At 38.0% G+C, this 18,667-nt stretch overlaps 1 protein-coding gene across 1 annotated transcript in view; it reads right to left on the bottom strand.

The window, feature by feature from the left end:
- Positions 1-18,222, bottom strand: part of NUP205 (nucleoporin 205) — a 49,114-nt gene extending 30,892 nt beyond the window's left edge. Inside the window, exons 1-12 of the mRNA XM_061476441.1 lie at positions 18,106-18,222; positions 13,147-13,289; positions 11,950-12,121; positions 10,846-10,990; positions 10,330-10,489; positions 8,247-8,475; positions 7,910-8,074; positions 6,952-7,127; positions 4,092-4,208; positions 3,160-3,297; positions 1,920-2,070; positions 949-1,154 (exon numbers count right to left, since the gene is read on the bottom strand). Of these exons, the coding sequence (XP_061332425.1) occupies positions 949-1,154; positions 1,920-2,070; positions 3,160-3,297; positions 4,092-4,208; positions 6,952-7,127; positions 7,910-8,074; positions 8,247-8,475; positions 10,330-10,489; positions 10,846-10,990; positions 11,950-12,121; positions 13,147-13,289; positions 18,106-18,133 (1,830 nt within the window). The 5' untranslated portion in view covers positions 18,134-18,222. The remainder of the gene's footprint in view (positions 1-948; positions 1,155-1,919; positions 2,071-3,159; positions 3,298-4,091; positions 4,209-6,951; positions 7,128-7,909; positions 8,075-8,246; positions 8,476-10,329; positions 10,490-10,845; positions 10,991-11,949; positions 12,122-13,146; positions 13,290-18,105) is intronic.
- Between the last annotated feature and the right edge of the window lie 445 nt (positions 18,223-18,667).

Genomic DNA, 18,667 nt, shown 5'->3' with positions numbered 1-18,667 from the left:
TTTATTTAAGCCTAAGAGCAAGGTCATCACCAGTGTAAGCTCATTTGAGCCTCTCGTGCTAAATACTCGACAGGAACAAGCCTCTAGCCTCATCAAATCATAATTCCCTGCTTCTTTAAAACAAATTTACTTCCTTACAGGTTATGGCTTGATGATGTCAGAAAATACTAGCTCTAAAAGTTCCTTTTTCCCCATGCTTATCCAATGCTGACACAACAGCTCACATAGGAACGCCATTATCACCAAGGATGATTTTCAAAAAAACAAATTAGTTTCACTGATCTGTCTTGTGTTTGTGTCAGCAAAACCAAAGGTATATCACTACAATGCAGAATTTTTGTGCTGCAGAATTTGGTTGGTACTGAAGAGGTGAATTCCACGCTGTCCAGAATTACCCAGACAACTCACCATACAAAATGTGCACTGTTGTTTTATTCTCTTGGAATCCTCTTCCACTCAATTCATGGCACATTTTGCACTCTTGGTGCGGGGACATTTTAAATCTAAGTCTGGAGGCAAATTTCACAATTGATCAGTTTTGTCGCCAATCTTCTACCACCTTCTTTTAAATTCATCTATTATTTTTGCCTTTTCAAACTCAATTAAATGCAAAGAACTTTCCTACTCTGCAGTCATTTCTTCTGAATATACATCATTTCTGAAAGACATCTCCATGACACCAAAGTGTCAGGAAAGCAAGAAAATCAGTAACAGCAGTAACACAGGAAAAGGTGTTACTCTTCCTGCTTCCCCCAGACTGTGTATGTTTGGTCATAGCAGTTATTCCTGATGCCTCTCATACTTTTAAAGTTCACTAGTCAAATGACAACTGCTAGGTAAATTTGCCCTACACATCTTTTTGATCAAGCGAATTTCTCAGCTGAATGATGATGTTCTGCTAGAAAAAAATATACATTAACAAAGAAAACCAAGTAAAAGGCTACTTACCCAACTTACTATAGCAGTGGTCAGTTGTAAAAATGCTATTAATCCATCCTGTTCTTTCTGTGTGATTCCTCGGAGAGGCAGGTGGCGATACTGGACACTGTCTGCACTGGGCAAGTCTTTCCTTAAGTGCTCATGATAAAGCATCAAAGAGTGGAAGAAATGCTCCCAGGAGACAGGGCTGCCACCCGCTCCTTGGATGTTTTCCGCTAGAAAAATAACACACAGGTGACAAGATCTTTGTACTCTTTTCAAGGGATGACAAACAGAGTAGTTAAATTTAAAGGGAAAACTTTTTTTCTGGAGGAAAAAAAGTAAAGTTCAAAGTAAAGCTGTTGTTGCCAAAATCAGTGGTTCTGGTTTAGGGTTGGGGTTTTTTGTTGTTGTTCGGTACTTTTGTTTGGGTTTTTTTGTTTAATAGAGACAGAAAGGAGCTAATATGAAGAGCCAGTACAAATAAGTTTCCATTTTATGAATCAGAATGTTTGCAGCATTATTTGTATCTTCAAAGTAGGGTGGGGTATTTTTCTAATTTGATCTATGCAAAACACAGGACTGACCAGCATTTCTTACTTTGATAGTGCTATTATATTACATATATAAAAGAATTCTAGTAGAACAAAGTCCTTCTGGAAAAAAGCAAAAAGGTAACTACAGAATATACAACCTGAAATGACTCTCTATATTTTACAATAAGCAATATTGATATTCATCTCTTATACCCTTAGGTCACAGCTTTTAAAAAAAATGTATTATTTCATTATGTGAATTACTTGCTAAGATGCTCAGATGTTTAATTACCCAATCAGTTGGGTTTTTCTTTTCCCAGATTACACTTTCAAGTGAAGCCTTCCGATTTCACCTTTGGACTAATAATGAAATGTTAAAGGTACAAAGCCACAATTCACCTCAAATGAGTCTTTGTACTTTTCTAAAGAAGAGTTGAGAAAGAGCTGAAGTGTCACTTTTCTTACCATGACTACTGCCATTGACTTTTAGCAAACTAAAGCAGTAATGAGCACACTGAGGCCCACTAGCCAGTCCCCGCAGCATTTTCAAGTATGGGATGTAAATTGTGGAAGGAAGTAGGTCTCCCATTTGCCTAACAAACTTTGACAAGACAACCTAGAACAAATAAAGATCAGTGTTTAAAAAAAAAAAAAAATCTGAGTATTTTAGGAACACAACAGGCAGCCAACAGAATCTAATGTAACCAGGGTAGGACAGAGGGGTAGAATCACAACTCATACAAAAAAATCCTCTGTAGACTGGCCTATTCAGTTTCCCTGGAGGTGGAAAACATGTTTCAGAGAGGAAATAAAACATTTCAAGTGATTGCAAAGTATACTAACTCTATTAATTCTCCAATTCTATATTTTTTGTGATAAAATTTGCTTCAACTCACAAACGCTGAACAGCAATATTATTAACACATCTCACAGTGCAAGTTAAGCGATGCTGAGAAGAACTCACTATGCTTGTCATATCCACAGGCACAGTAATTCACACAATGGGTCCTCCCACGGTCATATTAGGGTGCTTGCAGATTGCACCAGACCTAACTTAAGTTGCCTCTATTCTGGGTGAATCTTGGGCTGTGCCCAATATGTCTTGTACTAGGTTTTGCCTAACACTGCATAGTCCTTCAAGAAGCATTGAAGGCTGACAGCATCCCAGGTATTTAGAGAGTTTTGGAACATCTGTTTCATCTGTTTAGATTGCTTCTTCATTCTGATTTTAAGTTCTGTCTCTTATGGGTTGTAAGCTTTGAGCTTTAAACAACCAAAATATTTTTATGGATTCCTACCCCCCTAAAATATCATCAACTACAGTTAATAGATTTTTTTATAATTACGGAATTTATGTTCTGGGTTACATCAAAAAGATATGAAGAGGTCATCAGACAGAAAACACAAGAGCGCTGTTATCAGAATTCATTTAGCAACTGTAACAAAAGCACATCTGAACAACATTTTCAAAGAGCTTTGCTTAGCACTCTTCCTTAATAAACTTATTGAAAACCATGAATGACTGGCAATAGCTCATTTTAGCGTAAGCAACAATAACCATGTTATGCAGAGCAGGACACATGCACATAAACCACTGATAAAAGATGTCTTTTTAGAGGCTAGCTGTGATAAGGATACGAAACACTCTGCTGCCTGGTTTTTGACTTTAAAGTTACTAATGATTACTCAAGAAAAGCTAGACAACCTGGCGTTGAGGAGGTCGCTGATGAGCTACTCCAAGGTAGGACCCCATGATGGTAGATGTCTGCAAAGGCTCTGATGGACACCAGTATTCAAGAGCAAGTTCCAGATTAAAGGGGTCTTTCCTATACAATTCCGCAATCTATCAGAGAAAAGATGTTAAAAAGCATCAGCTATATTGAGAAGATTACTTCAACAATAAGCACTGCTTCCAGATAAGCTAAACACATCTGAGAGGCAAAGCATCCCACGGCTGGTGTTCCATTCCTTAAAACTCTTTGAAAATGACAGCTTCTAAATAGCAATATCAGAACAAATGACAGCCAGATGCACACATAAGTGAAACTTGCACAACTTTCTATTTAATTATTACAAATTACATTGCTAAGAAAACAAGTGTAATTTCTCCTTAAATAACCATTCATGTATCTCAATTTGAAGACTTACAGTAACATAAAACACCATGTAACCACTGAGGTCTAGATACACAAAGGTGTTCCATTCAAAGAACATGCATGCATTTAGACAGATCTCAACTCCAGTGATAGCCTGCAGCCTTAAAATTCTAAGTTACATTAAAATAAGATAGCTTAAAATAATAGATACGTTAAGATAATTTTAAAATAACTTAAATTTTAGGTATGTAAATATTTTGCAAAATAACTTCAGGTCAAAAGTTCTTCAAACATAGAAACAATGCAATATTTACTTACTAAATAAGAATTAAATGATGCTTCATTAACATCAGAAGCCAAGGCAGTAAATTAATGCCTTTACATGAAGTTACAGAAAGCGTCTATATTTGAGGACAAAAAAAAAAAAACAACAACATACAATCCCTCCAACCCAGCACTGTATGGTATCATTCAGGTTTTCAGATGAAGAAAAGTCATAACCACCTTTTGCCACAGTAATGTGAAAGAAAATAGAGCTTACCAAAAGCATTAAATGCTCCAGATCCCTCCGAAGGGAAATAGGTGGATCATTACCCATCTGAATGCTCATGTGGATCATGCGAGCATCTTCATCAGCACGGTTTCTCAGCTGTTTCACCTACGCAATTTATGAAGTGTTAAAAACCCCACTGTCTGTCTTTAGCCAAGAATAAAACAGAACAGGCATAGGAGAGTTGTCTAAACAGACTATTAAAAACTAAGAAAGGAAATGAGCTTGCACATACATGACAAGAATATTCAATTCATTTTTTTCTAATCCCCTCCCCCCAAGATCATACAATCAAAGGGATATTCAAACACTTCTTTGCTGCCAACTGAAGAGCTCATAGCTAAAGCCCTGAACTTGTACCATGGGAGTTTTTCACAACTGACTTCTCCAGATCCTCTGGTTTTGCTCCAAAAGGTGGAGCATTTTCCTCCTTTTAATTCAAAAGCTAGACGGGTTAGCTTCAAACAAAGGATGTCAGACCATTATCTTATCTGTGACCACCCCTTTTTTAGCCATTTAGACTACTTCTAGTTACAACTACTTTACATTTTGAAAACTTTTGGATTAATGGAATTATTTTGGAGCCAGTCTGACTCAGCTAAAAGCATTATCACACATCGGTAAGTACAACAGGAAAAAAGAAAAACAGGAACAGAAAAAAGCAACCAATTCAACACACCAAAACCTAAAATATGGTGATGGTCTATACAGACCAGTTCAAGGTCTACCATATATTTTAATTTGCAAAATTGAATGTGCAGCAAAATAATTATCTGACAAAGAAAAAAAATAGTTAAAAATAGAAATAACAGAGGAAAGGGTCAGAGCAAACTAATCAAATTAGTATACTAACAAAATTAATACATGGACAAAATTGTGTGTTAATAAATGAAATAATGAATTATCTGAACTACTAGACCTAATTATCAAGTTGTGAATGTAATGCAGTCAACACAAAGATTTACCCAAATCATCACTGGCAAGCAACATAAATGTTAAAAATATACAGAAGAGTTAAATAAAATGCTGACTTAGAGATTCAAATAAAACTGAACACAGGTTCAGACACTTCTCTACCTAAAATTTGAGATTCAGTAGAAACAGCTGAGTACAAAAGCCAACCACTAACTAACAGCACTTGAAAAATTCCTTTGAGGGGTTGTATCCCAGGCACCGGCTAACAAAGTCTTTCATGTAAAAAAACTAGTACTGGCCTCTATCAGACTGGAACATAATTCAACAGCCAGATTTTTGATTACATGTATTACAAAATCCTACTTGCAATGAAAAACATCTCTCTTCATCTTTAGGTCTTAGCTACAATCAACTCCAGATCTGAACCTAAGCAAAAAAACCACAAAAAACAAAAACCTGAAATGGAAGAGAAATATTCTTCCCAGAGGTAAAGCCTCCAGTTCCATAATGCAATGAAGATGAGAGAAGTACCAGCAAATCAACCAATAGCTTTGGGATTTTCAAACAGTTCTGCGGATACAGGGGACAGTGTCATATCTGTTCTAAATCTAGTATGGCAGCAACCTCAGCCTGGGTCAGTCTCCAGCTCTTCAACCTTCATTCAAAAAGCTGCCTTGTGTCTCTCACATAAAGTGGTATTGTTATGGGGAGACATTTCATCTTTCATAAAGCAACACTATCCAATGAATAACTGCCTCATAAAAAAGTTCCCAGTTCCAAACCTTGCACTTGATTGTTAAGGAACATCTATAAAATACACCTCACATATTCCTACTATATTCAAAAGATTCCTAAGGGATACTGCATCTGTATTACAGAAAACACCATTGTGTGCACCTTCAAAGAATGTCCAAGGCCTGTTGACAATGTGGTGTTGTTAGGCAGGCAGCCACTGCAGCAGAAATACAGCTGTACAGTTATCAGCATGAACTTGTTTGAACTGACATTATACTTTTCTATGGATATTCTCTCAGTTAAAAAGACAGCTCAAGAAGACAACATGCAACACCCAGATTATAAATAAATAAGGATTAAACCTAAAAGCTGTCTACAACTTGTTCATATATGCCCTTAAAGGCTAAAATACTGTTTAGCCCTTAAGGCTAAAATACTGGTTTTCCTGACAATATTGTTTTCATTCAGAGATGTTACAATGAACAAAATATATTTTTAAATCCTTCTTTTGCACACTGAAAAAAGTAATTGTTTGGCAACTCCAACTATAGCTCAACACGGTGAAGTTCACAAAATAAAGCCTCCATCAATTAAATAAAAACATTTTCATAGAATTTTAATCTTCCATGCTTAGATACAAGCTATTGCACAAACTAAACTGTTGCAACTGCTTCAAACTTTTTTTTTAACCCTTTTGCAGTATTTCTGCTGTTCTAGTGAAAAGTACTGCTCAGTTTCCCAACAACTGTTATTAGTGAAAAAGTAGAATCCCTCCCCTTAAATATGGAAAACATCACTACTAAAAGAATAAATTAAGAATAAGAGACAAAAGCCATAAGTAAATTTAGGTTATGTTACTGTCTGTATCAAAAGAAAAAAACAAAAAAATCAATACCCACATTCACTGCCATCAATTTCTACATTCATTTAAATTTCAATCATGTAAAACAAAACAAAACTAAACCACTACTGCCACAAAAGCTTGCTTTGCAAATCTCACCACACTGAAGTGTTTTAAGAATCACATTCTTCCATCACTTCAATGTGGAAAACAAATCCCAAACTACACAGGTTCCATAAAGTCAACAAATTTTCTGAACTGCAGAGCCTCAAGCTGAGGGCCATACCTAAATCCCTAAACTACCTCTTCTAATGTTAGAAATACAGAAAATAAGAACTGCTATTCATGCAAACAGCTTACTTTCATTGGCATGAGTGCAAGGAAGTCTGTGACAAGGTTATGAATTTTGCGAATGTAAAATTCCTCCTGGTAGAAATTTTCAGACCCCACAACAGATTCAGTCAGGAACAGGAAGACATTATCAGCAACTGCCAGCTCTGCCATTGCTTCATCTGCCTCAGTGAATTCTGCAAGAGCTGGGCCACAGAAATCACAACAGAGGGAAAAAAATAAATTATAGTTACCAAACAAAACATATTTCAGAATATCCAGCTGACATGCAAACTGACATGCTTCTAGCAACTATGTTTTTTCTACCATACAGGAAAACACTAGACTGGAATATACAAGTTAATGTTTGGTGATGATCTCAACTTTGCTCTTTAGTAAGTGTTAAAGCACATAATCCATTTACCCAATCAAACCTAAGACTATGAACAAAGAAACATAAACCAACCTTAATTAGACATTAATTATAAAGTTCACATTTTCTTTAAATATATATTCTGGAGTAGACACAATTCTGACCTAGTAGGGAGCCTGGGAAGCTTATGAAGTACACAGATAAAGGAAAAAAAAACAACATTAAAACAGATTTGTTCTCTCAAGATCCTGAGGTTTAACATTTACAGGAGTAAAAAGTCGTAAGAGTCTATTCTCTATTTAAGCGTTCAAATAATACTAAAGGCTGCTAAAATGCAATCTTTCACATTTCCAGTACATTAAAATATCTTTCACTTCTATAAGACATTATGCAATATTACTAACAACGAAATATTTCTAAATCCATGTACATTTCAGAGCAATTCAATGCTCAACAACTAAACTCACATACTGAGAAAACTTTGAAAGAGTGTCAACTGTAATTTTATCATAAAGGTAAATACTAACACTTCAAAAAGGTTACAGATACTTTGACTTCTATCTCTTGGAAGCTCTGAATACTAATGTGCAGCAACTGCACTTCAGGGTGATTTACCTGTCACATCAGATAATTGGGATATTCCTCGTAATGCCAGCGCCCAGGCTAATCTAACAGTAGCTTGCAGGCCTGGTAATTTCCAAGGCTGAGACTCCTGAAGACGAGTGTGTATTGTTGCTATATACTGTCTTTCTGCTAGCAGAGGGAGCCGGTGCACCAGATCTTGAAAAACAACAAAAACAAAAACAAACACAACACCAACACCTAGTAAACAAATGTGAAAACAAACATGAAAAATCCTACCAATTTGTTACAGATCAGTAACAAAATTGGTTAAAAAAACAATTCAGCCATCTGCACAACATAAGCTCTATGGGAAACTTGCCAGCATTACCATCACGATCTTCTGTGCCTTGTTCCAAAGAGCTGACATCAAAGCAGTAAAGGAGAGCCATGAGAAGAGACAAGTTCACACCATCCAATGAGCCATCAGCTTCCACTGTTACTTTCTCCAGGTAACTTATGAGGATAAGAGTGTCATCTTTACTCAGTGGTGACTGGCAGGACCACACAAACAGACTTTCAGCCAAGGACTGTCGGCATTCTTTAATGAGGTCAGAAACCTGTAAGAGAAAAACCAAACAAACTCTGAATATAAATATTCTGGTAACATGTTCAGTTTGTCCTTCACAGTCAATCAGGATGACTACGTCAAATTTAAAATTACTCTAAAGACAACAGCTACAGAAAATGTTGGGGGTTTTAACTGCTAAACAACAAAAGGCACACTTCTGCTTGTTAGATATGTTTGTATTCCCATGTATTTCATATAAGGTTTGAGCAGATACCCTGAAATATGACTGATCAGCATCTGTCAAGGCCAGGAGACACGAGTTGACACAGAATGTCTGTGACTGTAGATGTACCACACAAAAGTTACATTGTGTCTGTAATACCCAACTATGCTAGTAGTTATAGCCAGATAAGGTCATAGTCTTCTCCTTCTCCCAAAAGAGATGACCTCAGATGACTTCACAAATACAAAACTTTCAGGATGCTGAGAAACGTGAAAGACAATTAAAATTACAACTTTCTTCCCCCCAGAAAAAAAAAATTTGTATCAACTTCAGAGAACAAGTATAAATAAAATCTATCATCCCCAATTACCTATGGGACAAACATGATGCCCAACATAAAGGCTACCAAGCCTTTTCACATTAAAAGTATTTCATTTTCTTTTTATTTGGCAAAATATTTCATGCTGTGATACAATTAAGTACAACTGCTCTTGAAAAAAAAATTTATCCTTTTCTCTAACAGTTGCAACAAAAACTACCTGTTTTCAAACAAAAATTCATTTAATTTGTTAACTTCAGTCCTCCCCCTCAGTTTAAACTGCCACTAATGGCCTTTCATAATGATCTTTGTCAAACTGTATTTTATTTAGCTAAATCGTGAGCGTCTGATGACGTTCCTTCCCTGTTTCTATTGTACCTGGTTAAATAAAAAATAGCTAGCTATAAGCATTCTATTTCCACTAAAATCACATATACTGTGATAAAAACTTTTCAACATTTAACACAGCAAGAGATTTGTGCACAGACTCCAGCTGAATAGTTCTAATGAATACAGAGAGAAATACAGTAGTCCACCTAAAAGGTGGATGAACAAAAACAAAAAAACCTTCTAACATTATGCATTAAATGAATTTTAATGTTAAATTAAGATAATTTAAGGTAAATCAGGATATCCTCTGTATAGTTTCTACATTAATAGCAAAAGTGTAAAACTAGTTTATTTGGTGGAAAACAAACTGACTGATTACAACACAGAATAATTTTCAGACAGATCACCCATTAGAAAGAAGTGTAGAAAATAAACCAATAATGTCTGAAATCTTCCTACTAGAAGCATACTCTGCAGTTAGCCACAGTCTCAATTAAGTTCAAGGACTACAAAAAACAAGAACTAATTTTCAAGCAATTCTCACTTCAGTATTAGAAATGCTTCTGCTCATATAAACACAACTGAATTATTAAAAAGAGCATTATTTTCCCAACTTGATTTGCTTTCAATCTCTCTTACTAATTTGTGAACTATTTTTGTTCCATGGTGCTGAGAGCAGATGATTTAATACACAGTCTTTAGAATAATATTAAAAAGAAGAACTCTACAGATAATGCAAATATTAGGCTTACTTTCTTACTGTCCTTGATTACACTTCTTCACTAAAAATAAGGTATAGTCTAGCATCAGGAAGCAACAGCAAAATTGAAATGCAGGAAGTAACCTTGATCCCACTCTGGTATATCACAAGCTGTGACCTCTCAGACAGTAACAGAGCTTGCAAAGGTAGAGAACAGAAACTAGAAAGTAAAATGAAAAATCACTTCTTGTCTCCATGCAGTTTAACTGTATTCTAATCTGTAGTAATCAGAAGTAATTCAGAAGAATGTTCACAGCCAGTGAATATTTACCTCTTTGCGATGTTTCTCACTGCCTAACCCTCGCTCTCTCTGGAGTTTATCAAATTCATTGTTCAAATCAATATGTGACACAAGAGTGAGGATCTTCTGAGTCAAACCCTGCTCCATTAGGTCATCTGTAAAGCGTGTTGTCATGGATATTAACTCTTGACTATATTGGAAAGAATATAAATTTAACAATTAATCACACTATTCCCAGTCACAGAAGAAGTCTAAAATAATGAATCCCATCAAATGTATTTGTTGATGGAAAGCCTACAACTATATTATACACATAAAATAACTACATGTGCATAGCTAATCTCAAACCATTATGCTGAATGGATACAAAGTCTTTAGACAACTGTAGGTTCAAGAACATGGAATACGAAAATACAACTTGTATCAACTAATTAAGATTGCTACCAAAGGAAAAAGTACTGCACATAACATTCACTAATGAGTCTAATTAGTCCTAAAAGAACTCAAAGCAAAGAACTTTGATGAGCTCATCACCCTAATACAGACCTAAGGTCAAAAGTCCATGTCTTGCCTTGGCGTGACTGGATGAGGGTTCTTAGTGAATTCGCAATGCATCTTTTTCCATCCCAGTACAACAGAACAGCCACTAGACCTCTTGTAAGGCCAGGAAAATTAGGCTGCTGGTGTTCCCCTGTTGAATGAAAATGCATAGAATAGTCACAGAAAGTCTACCTTACACACTTTGATAAGAGTCTTATGTCTTTGCATTTCCAATTGAAATGTAAGTGTAGAATTCAAAGCAACCATGATTATTCACTGTCACTTTGTTTTGCTTCAGGCACTTGAAAGATAACACAGATATTTTGAATGCTAGTATTTAAACTGAAATTCAATTATTAAAACACCAAAAAATTCAGAAGAAATAGAAGTCCATAAATACCACAGTCCAAATGGTATCTGTAGCTCGTATCTACCCATCTTAACAATCAATTCAAGCTGATTACCGGCTAAGTATCTTTTCTTTATTCAAAATAAAATTTTCTTTCTGAATTTATATTGAAAACTCAAATTCACAATAGCAAGTGAGGTTGATTTGAAGATGGCTTTCCAAAGGTGACAAATTTGCAAGCTACTTCTTCAATGAATTATTAAAAAGTTAATGATGAACAGCAGCTAGTAGTGATAACTAACAATTATATTTTAATAACTCTGAAATCAATTTTCTACATGCAAAGCCTGTCACTTTCTAGAATATATTTCATAATCTAATCAGTTACTAGATTATGATCCAAACAGAGTCACGTATCATTGCATAACTACTACATAATTTGAAGAACCAAGATCTATTACACTGCTTCATGGAAAAACTCTCAATCAATTATTTTTAAACTATTTTCAAATTCAGTAATAAAGTAAATCATAAAACCCCCTCAAGTTATCCTCCCTTTTGCAATAGGTGCATGAAATACAAACATTGGTTCAGAACAGTGTTATTGTACTACATTACAGTGACAGCAGATTTTTTTTTTTAAGAACATTCTATGCTCTAAGGCCCTGACTGAATCACACATTCATGTTAAGTATACACTTAAATAAGAAGGCCCTATTTAGGTAGTATTTCTCCAGCTCTTAAATATTTTCCCTTCTCACCAGCTAGAAGGAGCTCAACAGCTGCCAACTCTCCAATATCGAAGAGGTCACTGAGGATAAAGGCCTCTCTGATTAGCTGCTCTGGTAAAAGTTTAGTTCCCTGCTGTCCCTGGATAGCAACCCCTTCTGTACTTGCTTTCTGAACTTTCTCATGCTGCTGGACATTCTTTGGCTGCAAGAGAAACAAGCACCGTAAATTATTCAAAATGGCAAGATCAAATACTGAATAAAGCTTTACACATCAGTCCCCACAAATAATAGTTCTGACAGGTTGGGTTGTCAACATAGAAACAAACACAGTGCTTTTAAACACAGAAATAGTAAAGGCACCCTAAAAATGCTTTACAGTCACACAGCAATGGTCTCTTTGTTGGGACGTACCAAAAATAATCTTATACAATTGGTTTTGATATTTAGTTTACTCAGAATAAAGGAGACAAAGTAAATTTTTATACAGTCCTCAAGAGGAATTTGTATCAGCTCAAGAAAAGACATCTGGGTTGTTGATCAGAACTCTTGCAAACACTCCAAACCACTGTTTTCTACATCATTCTTTTTTCTATTAAACTCAGACAGTAAAATATACTAACAAAACTCTATAGCTGACTGTTAAATTTTCTGTCTTATCCATATAAAAAGCCATATACTATCACGGAAGTAACACCACTGAAAGAAGACATACTGCTAGTTGCTACCTTGTGATCCATCACCCAAGAAACAGCAAGGTTTTCCACATCATCTCACGTATCTAATAAGACACAATCTATATCTTGTAAATTCATGTGTTCCTCTGTTCTTTGTGTTCATTAACCTGACTGAAGCATGAGCACAGACGAAAACCAGACAAAATAGTTTCGTGCTTTATTTCAGACATATAAGAGTAGTAATAAAAGCTAATACTTGACTGATGGATTATCAGATACTTTTACTATTCCTTTCAAAATGGCATTCAAATAATGTGAGGGGAAAAAAAAAATTATAAATCATCCTGTACAAGACAAAAAATAAAGCGCATTATTCAAGCTACTTGTATTCTTACAGCAGAACAAGACTGTTGTAACACATTCGTCCTAGGTACAGTAATAACATAAAACGAAAAGGATGGTTAGGGCCAAAACAGTATGTCATACAACCGTACAATACAGAGTAAATTGTCAGCTCTCCAACTCATTCCACAAAAGAGCACTAATCCAGTACCGGATTTCTGAAGAGAGAAATGAAGTCCGATTTGTGTTTCTTTAAAACCTGGTCGAGGCGATGAATAGCTTCAGGTTGCCTTTTCCAAATGGCATTCATTACAGTCTGCCATATGTCCTTATATGGACCCCACAAGCTGGCAGCTAAAAGAAATAAAACATTGTATTTTGAATGGAGAAAGAAAGAAAAAAAATAATTACACACTATTTCCAATAAGTAGACTTTTTAAACTTACTGTTAGTTTCAGCTTGACAGTATGGACTGTTATGTCCATCAAACAAAGCATATTTTCCTTTCTTAAGGCAAAAAAAATTACAACAGTGGTCCAGTATAATACCTCATTGCATTTAGGGAGCTACAGAAGCAGAAAAGATGATGTATGCAGCTACACTCTGGGGCTGAAAGTCACCTTATAAAGACATTTGATACAAGCTCTGTAATCTTTCAACCTTATATACCTATGAGATTCCATCACTTGGATAAGATTAAAGGATAACTAAGACCTGCAAGGCAGACCTTGAATCTGAATGTAACTCAGCAAGACTGGCTTCCTGCTTTCTATTTCTGACAGAAGAATCCAAAACAGAGAAATACCTAATATATGAGGGACTGAAAATGAACAGCAGTGCTGTCAGAATTTGTCATATCATTGCATCAGTCTGTAGAATAAAATACATTAGAAACCAAAACCCTAAGATTAAAGGCACTATTACATAAGTAAAAAATCATGAACCTAAGAACACTTTCTTTCACATCTACTCATCTTTCTCGTTTTGATTTAAAAAAAAATGATACATGTAGTTTTGATCCATAAGACACATCTGCTACTAACATTCTGTAACAAGAACTTTACATAAAGATATGAATTTCCTGTACTAGAATATAAATCATTACCTGACTATGCTTAGAAGAGACTAGATTATTTTTGGAAGCTAGCAAGCACAAATATATTAACTAAGAAAAGTCTGACCCTATTCTAGGAATACAGTCTCCTCTTCCTCAACACTGAAAGAGTTTACTTTGCATATAGAATCATAGAATCCATTCAGTTGCAAAAGACCTTTAAGATCATCAAGTCCAACCATTACCCCAGGACTGCCAGTATGTCAAAACTGAATTTAGTACAACAACTGGAACACGTATAATTCTGAACCCAAATCTGTAGTATGAAGACTGCACTAGAAATTTCCTTATGATCAGGTCTCATGAAAACAGTATACCAAACTAGTCTTCAGACTTCAGCCAGAATCACTGTCTAAACTGAAAATCTTACAGTTGGAAAATTATTCCTACCACCTACTATTAACATTCTATTAAAATATATATATATCAAAACTAAAGACCGACATTAAACAGAAGTACCAAAATGTTTCACTTGCTAGATTTCATCTGCATTTGTGAAAGTTTCAGATTCTACACACAAGTCACTGCAAGCTACAACAGAACAACCACTGCCTGACTGCAGGTCACTTTCTGTGTTTCTGAGCATTTACTGAGACAGTCCCTGACCCAGAGATATTATAAGCTAGCAGTGGTTTTTGTGTGCTACAACTTTGCTAGCAGAAAAGCTTCTTTATGAGGCTGCTGCTCTCCTTCATTCAGAGCTGCTTGTTCCCAAACAGTACACATGCCTGCTCCATTAACTCTTGATGGATAGCACTGTAAGTCTTGTTAGTCAAATGATCCAAATCAAAGGGGGGAAGGGGGAAGGAAGAAATATCTTCCAGAGTTCTTCCAATCTTGTTTTTAAAAATCAGAGTATTTCATTAACACGGATTACGAAGTGTCCCTGCTAACCATAAAAACTAGTGAAAGAGCAATACCTGAAACATGGAGAGAAAGAACGAGCGGGTATTGAATGGCAGAGGCCTCTGAAACCAGCTTGGTTTCTGAAGAAATGATAAAATAGAACTATGCCTTGCAGAGTAGCCTATATACAAAAAAATACTGACATTTCACCTAAAACCGGTTAAACTTCCCCCTCCCCCTGCCTCCTTCTTTTTAATGTACAAGTTAACACTGTTATAAAATCAAGTACAGAGGCAACATTTTAATTCTCATACTTGGTTTGACCAGACCTAACCCTTAAGGTAAACCTGACTAGATGCATCCAACTCAAAACGTATCCACAGCTCATCTTGACCAGGTCGCTCACATAATATAGCAAGCAAGAGGTAGCTACTCTGACAGGAAGATGCCCCTCTTTTTCATACAACCAAACACCACCTCGAAGTAATGCAATATGGTACACGAATGCCCTGAATAATGAGGCAGCGTAAGTCAAATTGAAACGTAGTGAGGGAGCATGGAGACAAGAGCATGTTTTAGAGCAAGAGCACTGATTTCAGTCACTACCTAAGGTGTCTTGGAAGCAGTAAACTAAGTAAAACTTTGTCAGTTTTATTCTGTTGCAAAGGAAGAAACCACGCAAAATAAGAATAAAACCAAAGAAAAACACTCTCACCAAACTCAACACTAACAAAAACTACCCTCATTTACAGCGCAACTAGCAGCACCAGTAGAGCTGCATCCGAGTGGACAACCTGTAAAAAAGGACAAATCCTGTCTCTTTTTTTAAGCACCAGAGTGTTTTAATCATACAATATTACCAATGCGTAGATAAGTTCACTAAAAATAGCTACTACCGGATGAATAATTTCACACTCTGGACTGTAACTGGCTGTCTCACATAACTTCAGAGTTCAGAGATTTATTTCCACTCTAAACTGTATTTTCACTCTCATTAAATTACTGAGTCCCATAAACAAAAGCAGCAATCCACAGTGCCTGCCAAAAGCTGTTCAACTATTTTCGTGGCCTATTTGTTTGCTCTTGTCCCTACAACCCAATTGCTTTGTACCAACCCAAATACTGTAAGGCATTAAGACATTCCCATCACGGACAGCAAGGAAGGACAGGTTGGGTTGCCTTTTTTGGCAACAACAGCAGCTGACACAACTGAAGTTTTTGCCAAGTTACAGACTTAACCCCATTACGTCTGTCCCCACAAATAATAAACTATAACCTAAGGCAAAATCTTCCTTAGTTCTAGTGCCACATCTGCTTTAAATTTTATCTCATCTTTCATGTATAAAACTCCTTCTTCCATTATTTTTTAATTATAAGGCTATAGAATCTCTTGCCATGTAATTTAAAAAATAGAATCATAGAATAGTTAGGGTTGGAAAGGACCTTAAGATCATCTAGTTCCAAGTCCCCTGCCACGGGCAGGGACACCTCACTCTAAATCTTATCACCCAAGGCCTCGTCCAACCTGGTCTTGAACACTGCCAGGGATGGAGCACTCACAACCTCCCTGGGCAACCCATTCCAGTGCCTCACCACGCTAACAGGAAAGAATTTCCTCCTTATAGCCAACCTAAACTTCCCCTGTTTAAGTTTTAACCCGTTACCCCTTGTCCTATCACTACAGTCTCTAATGAAGAGTCCCTCCCCAGCATCCCTATAGGCCCCCTTCAGATACTGGAAGGCTGCTATGAGGTCTCCACGTAGCCTTAAGTGTATTCTCACTTGAACTACTTCAATCTTTACTTTAACAAAGTCACATTTCAAATGAAGAGCCTTTGCTTCACCACCGCTATTCTGTGAGGGGATAGGGAAGTAACTGATTTACTGCGATCGAAATATACTATCTGTAAAATTTACTCCTTGCTTAATACAGGAATGGAGCTTTTCATTTTATTAACTAGTCAGTATGATGTACACCACATGTCATGGTTTAAGCTCAGCCAGTAACTCAGAACCATGCAGCCACTTGCTCACTCCCCCTGGCCCATATAAACAAGTGATTGCTGATACATCTCTGAGAGTCCTTCAGTCCAGTACTGTCTTCAGTTTTGGGCTCCCCAGAGCAACACACTGAAATAGGGAGCCAAAGAATAGGATTAATGAGAAGAGGCTGAAAAAACTAACCTTTTTCAGTTTTAAGAAAACAAGGCTAAAGAGAAATGGGAGCCTTATTATCTTCAACTACTGAATGGCAATGTACACAGGGAAGAGACAAGAGGTATCCCCCCAGAAGATGAGCAGCAACTGACATAAACTGCAATACCAAAGCTTTCAATCAGCTAACAGGGAAAAAAGAACCCACTACTACAAAGCTGGTCACACACTGAAACAGAGGTCCAGAGAGGCCTCTGGGAGGATCTTCATCCCTACAAGTATTCAAAACTCGCTTAGATAAGGACATGAGCAACCTGACTGAGTTGGCTTTGCTTTAAGGGAGTGGAAAAGGCGGAGGGTTGGGCCAGATGACCTCTTAGGTTATCCTCTGATTATCTAGTAATTTCCTTTTACATTAGATTTATTTCCCTAGTTATGCTGGGTAAATGCTGCCTTAGTAATGCAAACTGCTCCTTGGGATGGGCTGTGAAAGGACCATAGCTCATACTGATGCTAATCCTTAGCAACATTCAATGCAAAAGACACAAGCTCAACACTTCCAGACTCCTTGTGGTAGCACTGAGCAACATGCAGGGTGCACTTTTTGTTTTACTTTCTATTGCACACAGCATTAAGAGATGAGGGCAATAGAGCAGTGATGCTTAACCACACACACAAGGAGCTACCACAGTGGCCTTTGTCACCACCTTAATTGGCTCCTGGCAGGGACCAGCCAGGCACGGCGCAGCTCCGACCGCGGAACTCCATCACCAGGCCGCCTTGCACGGCCTGAGCGCCCCTGGTACCGCCGTACGGAAGACACTCTCCTCGCCGCCTGCTAGCATCAACGTGGTCCCGGCAGCTTAGTGCCCCGCCGCCCGCTAGGGCCGCACCACCGCCTGACGCCGGCCTTCCCCGTGCCGCCGCCGCCGCCCTCAGCCCCGCGGGCTTTGAGGCGGGGCCGTCGCCCCCCGATCGGCTGGCAGGGAAGACGGAGAACGGCCCCGCCGCAAAGGACGGGGAAAAACCACGGCCCCGCGCTTACGTTTCTCTTACCCGAATTTACCGCCAACAGTGCCGCCATCTTAGCGAGAGGGAGGGACGGGGCGGCACCGCCGCCACCTGAAGAAGGCCCGACACGGCCCGGGCTGTCCGCAGCGGCGCCTCCCGAGGAGCGAAAAACGTGCCACCGGCTCCTCCCGCCGCGGACAACGGGGACAGGGTCCCACGGCTTTTCCTGTCCAGCCCTGGGGCAGCCCGACTGGCGAAAGTTAGAGCAGCGGCCAGTTCCAAGCCGGCGCTCCCACAGGGGCAGGGGCTGGGCGGTGAGCCCTGCACCGCGGGCTGACGGGGGTTGTAGTCGCAGAGGGGTGCGGAGCCGGGATTGCTCAGCTGTTGCTGGTGTCAGTCACAGAGTGATAGTTCTTCGTGTCTGTCCGTCGGCTTCGTGTTCGCGCTCAAACCTTCTCGAGGCGGCAGCAGAAAAGGGAGAGCAGCGGGATTCTGCATTCCCTGCTCACTGCTTTTGTAAATAGCGTATCAGTCCTGTGCCGTTAGTTTTCTCTTTTCCAGATCACGCTGAAGGGAGTCCTTGCTTTCAAACCCTGTCCTAAAAGCC

Source organism: Pezoporus flaviventris, unplaced genomic scaffold (assembly GCF_033815535.1).
Source record: "Pezoporus flaviventris isolate CSIRO_AGI_PZ_B2104156 unplaced genomic scaffold, CSIRO_AGI_Pfla_v1 ptg000096l, whole genome shotgun sequence".
NCBI lineage: Eukaryota > Metazoa > Chordata > Aves > Psittaciformes > Psittacidae > Pezoporus > Pezoporus flaviventris.
Note: the sequence above shows the minus strand (reverse complement) of the source record. Positions and strands in the feature narration are given on the sequence as shown.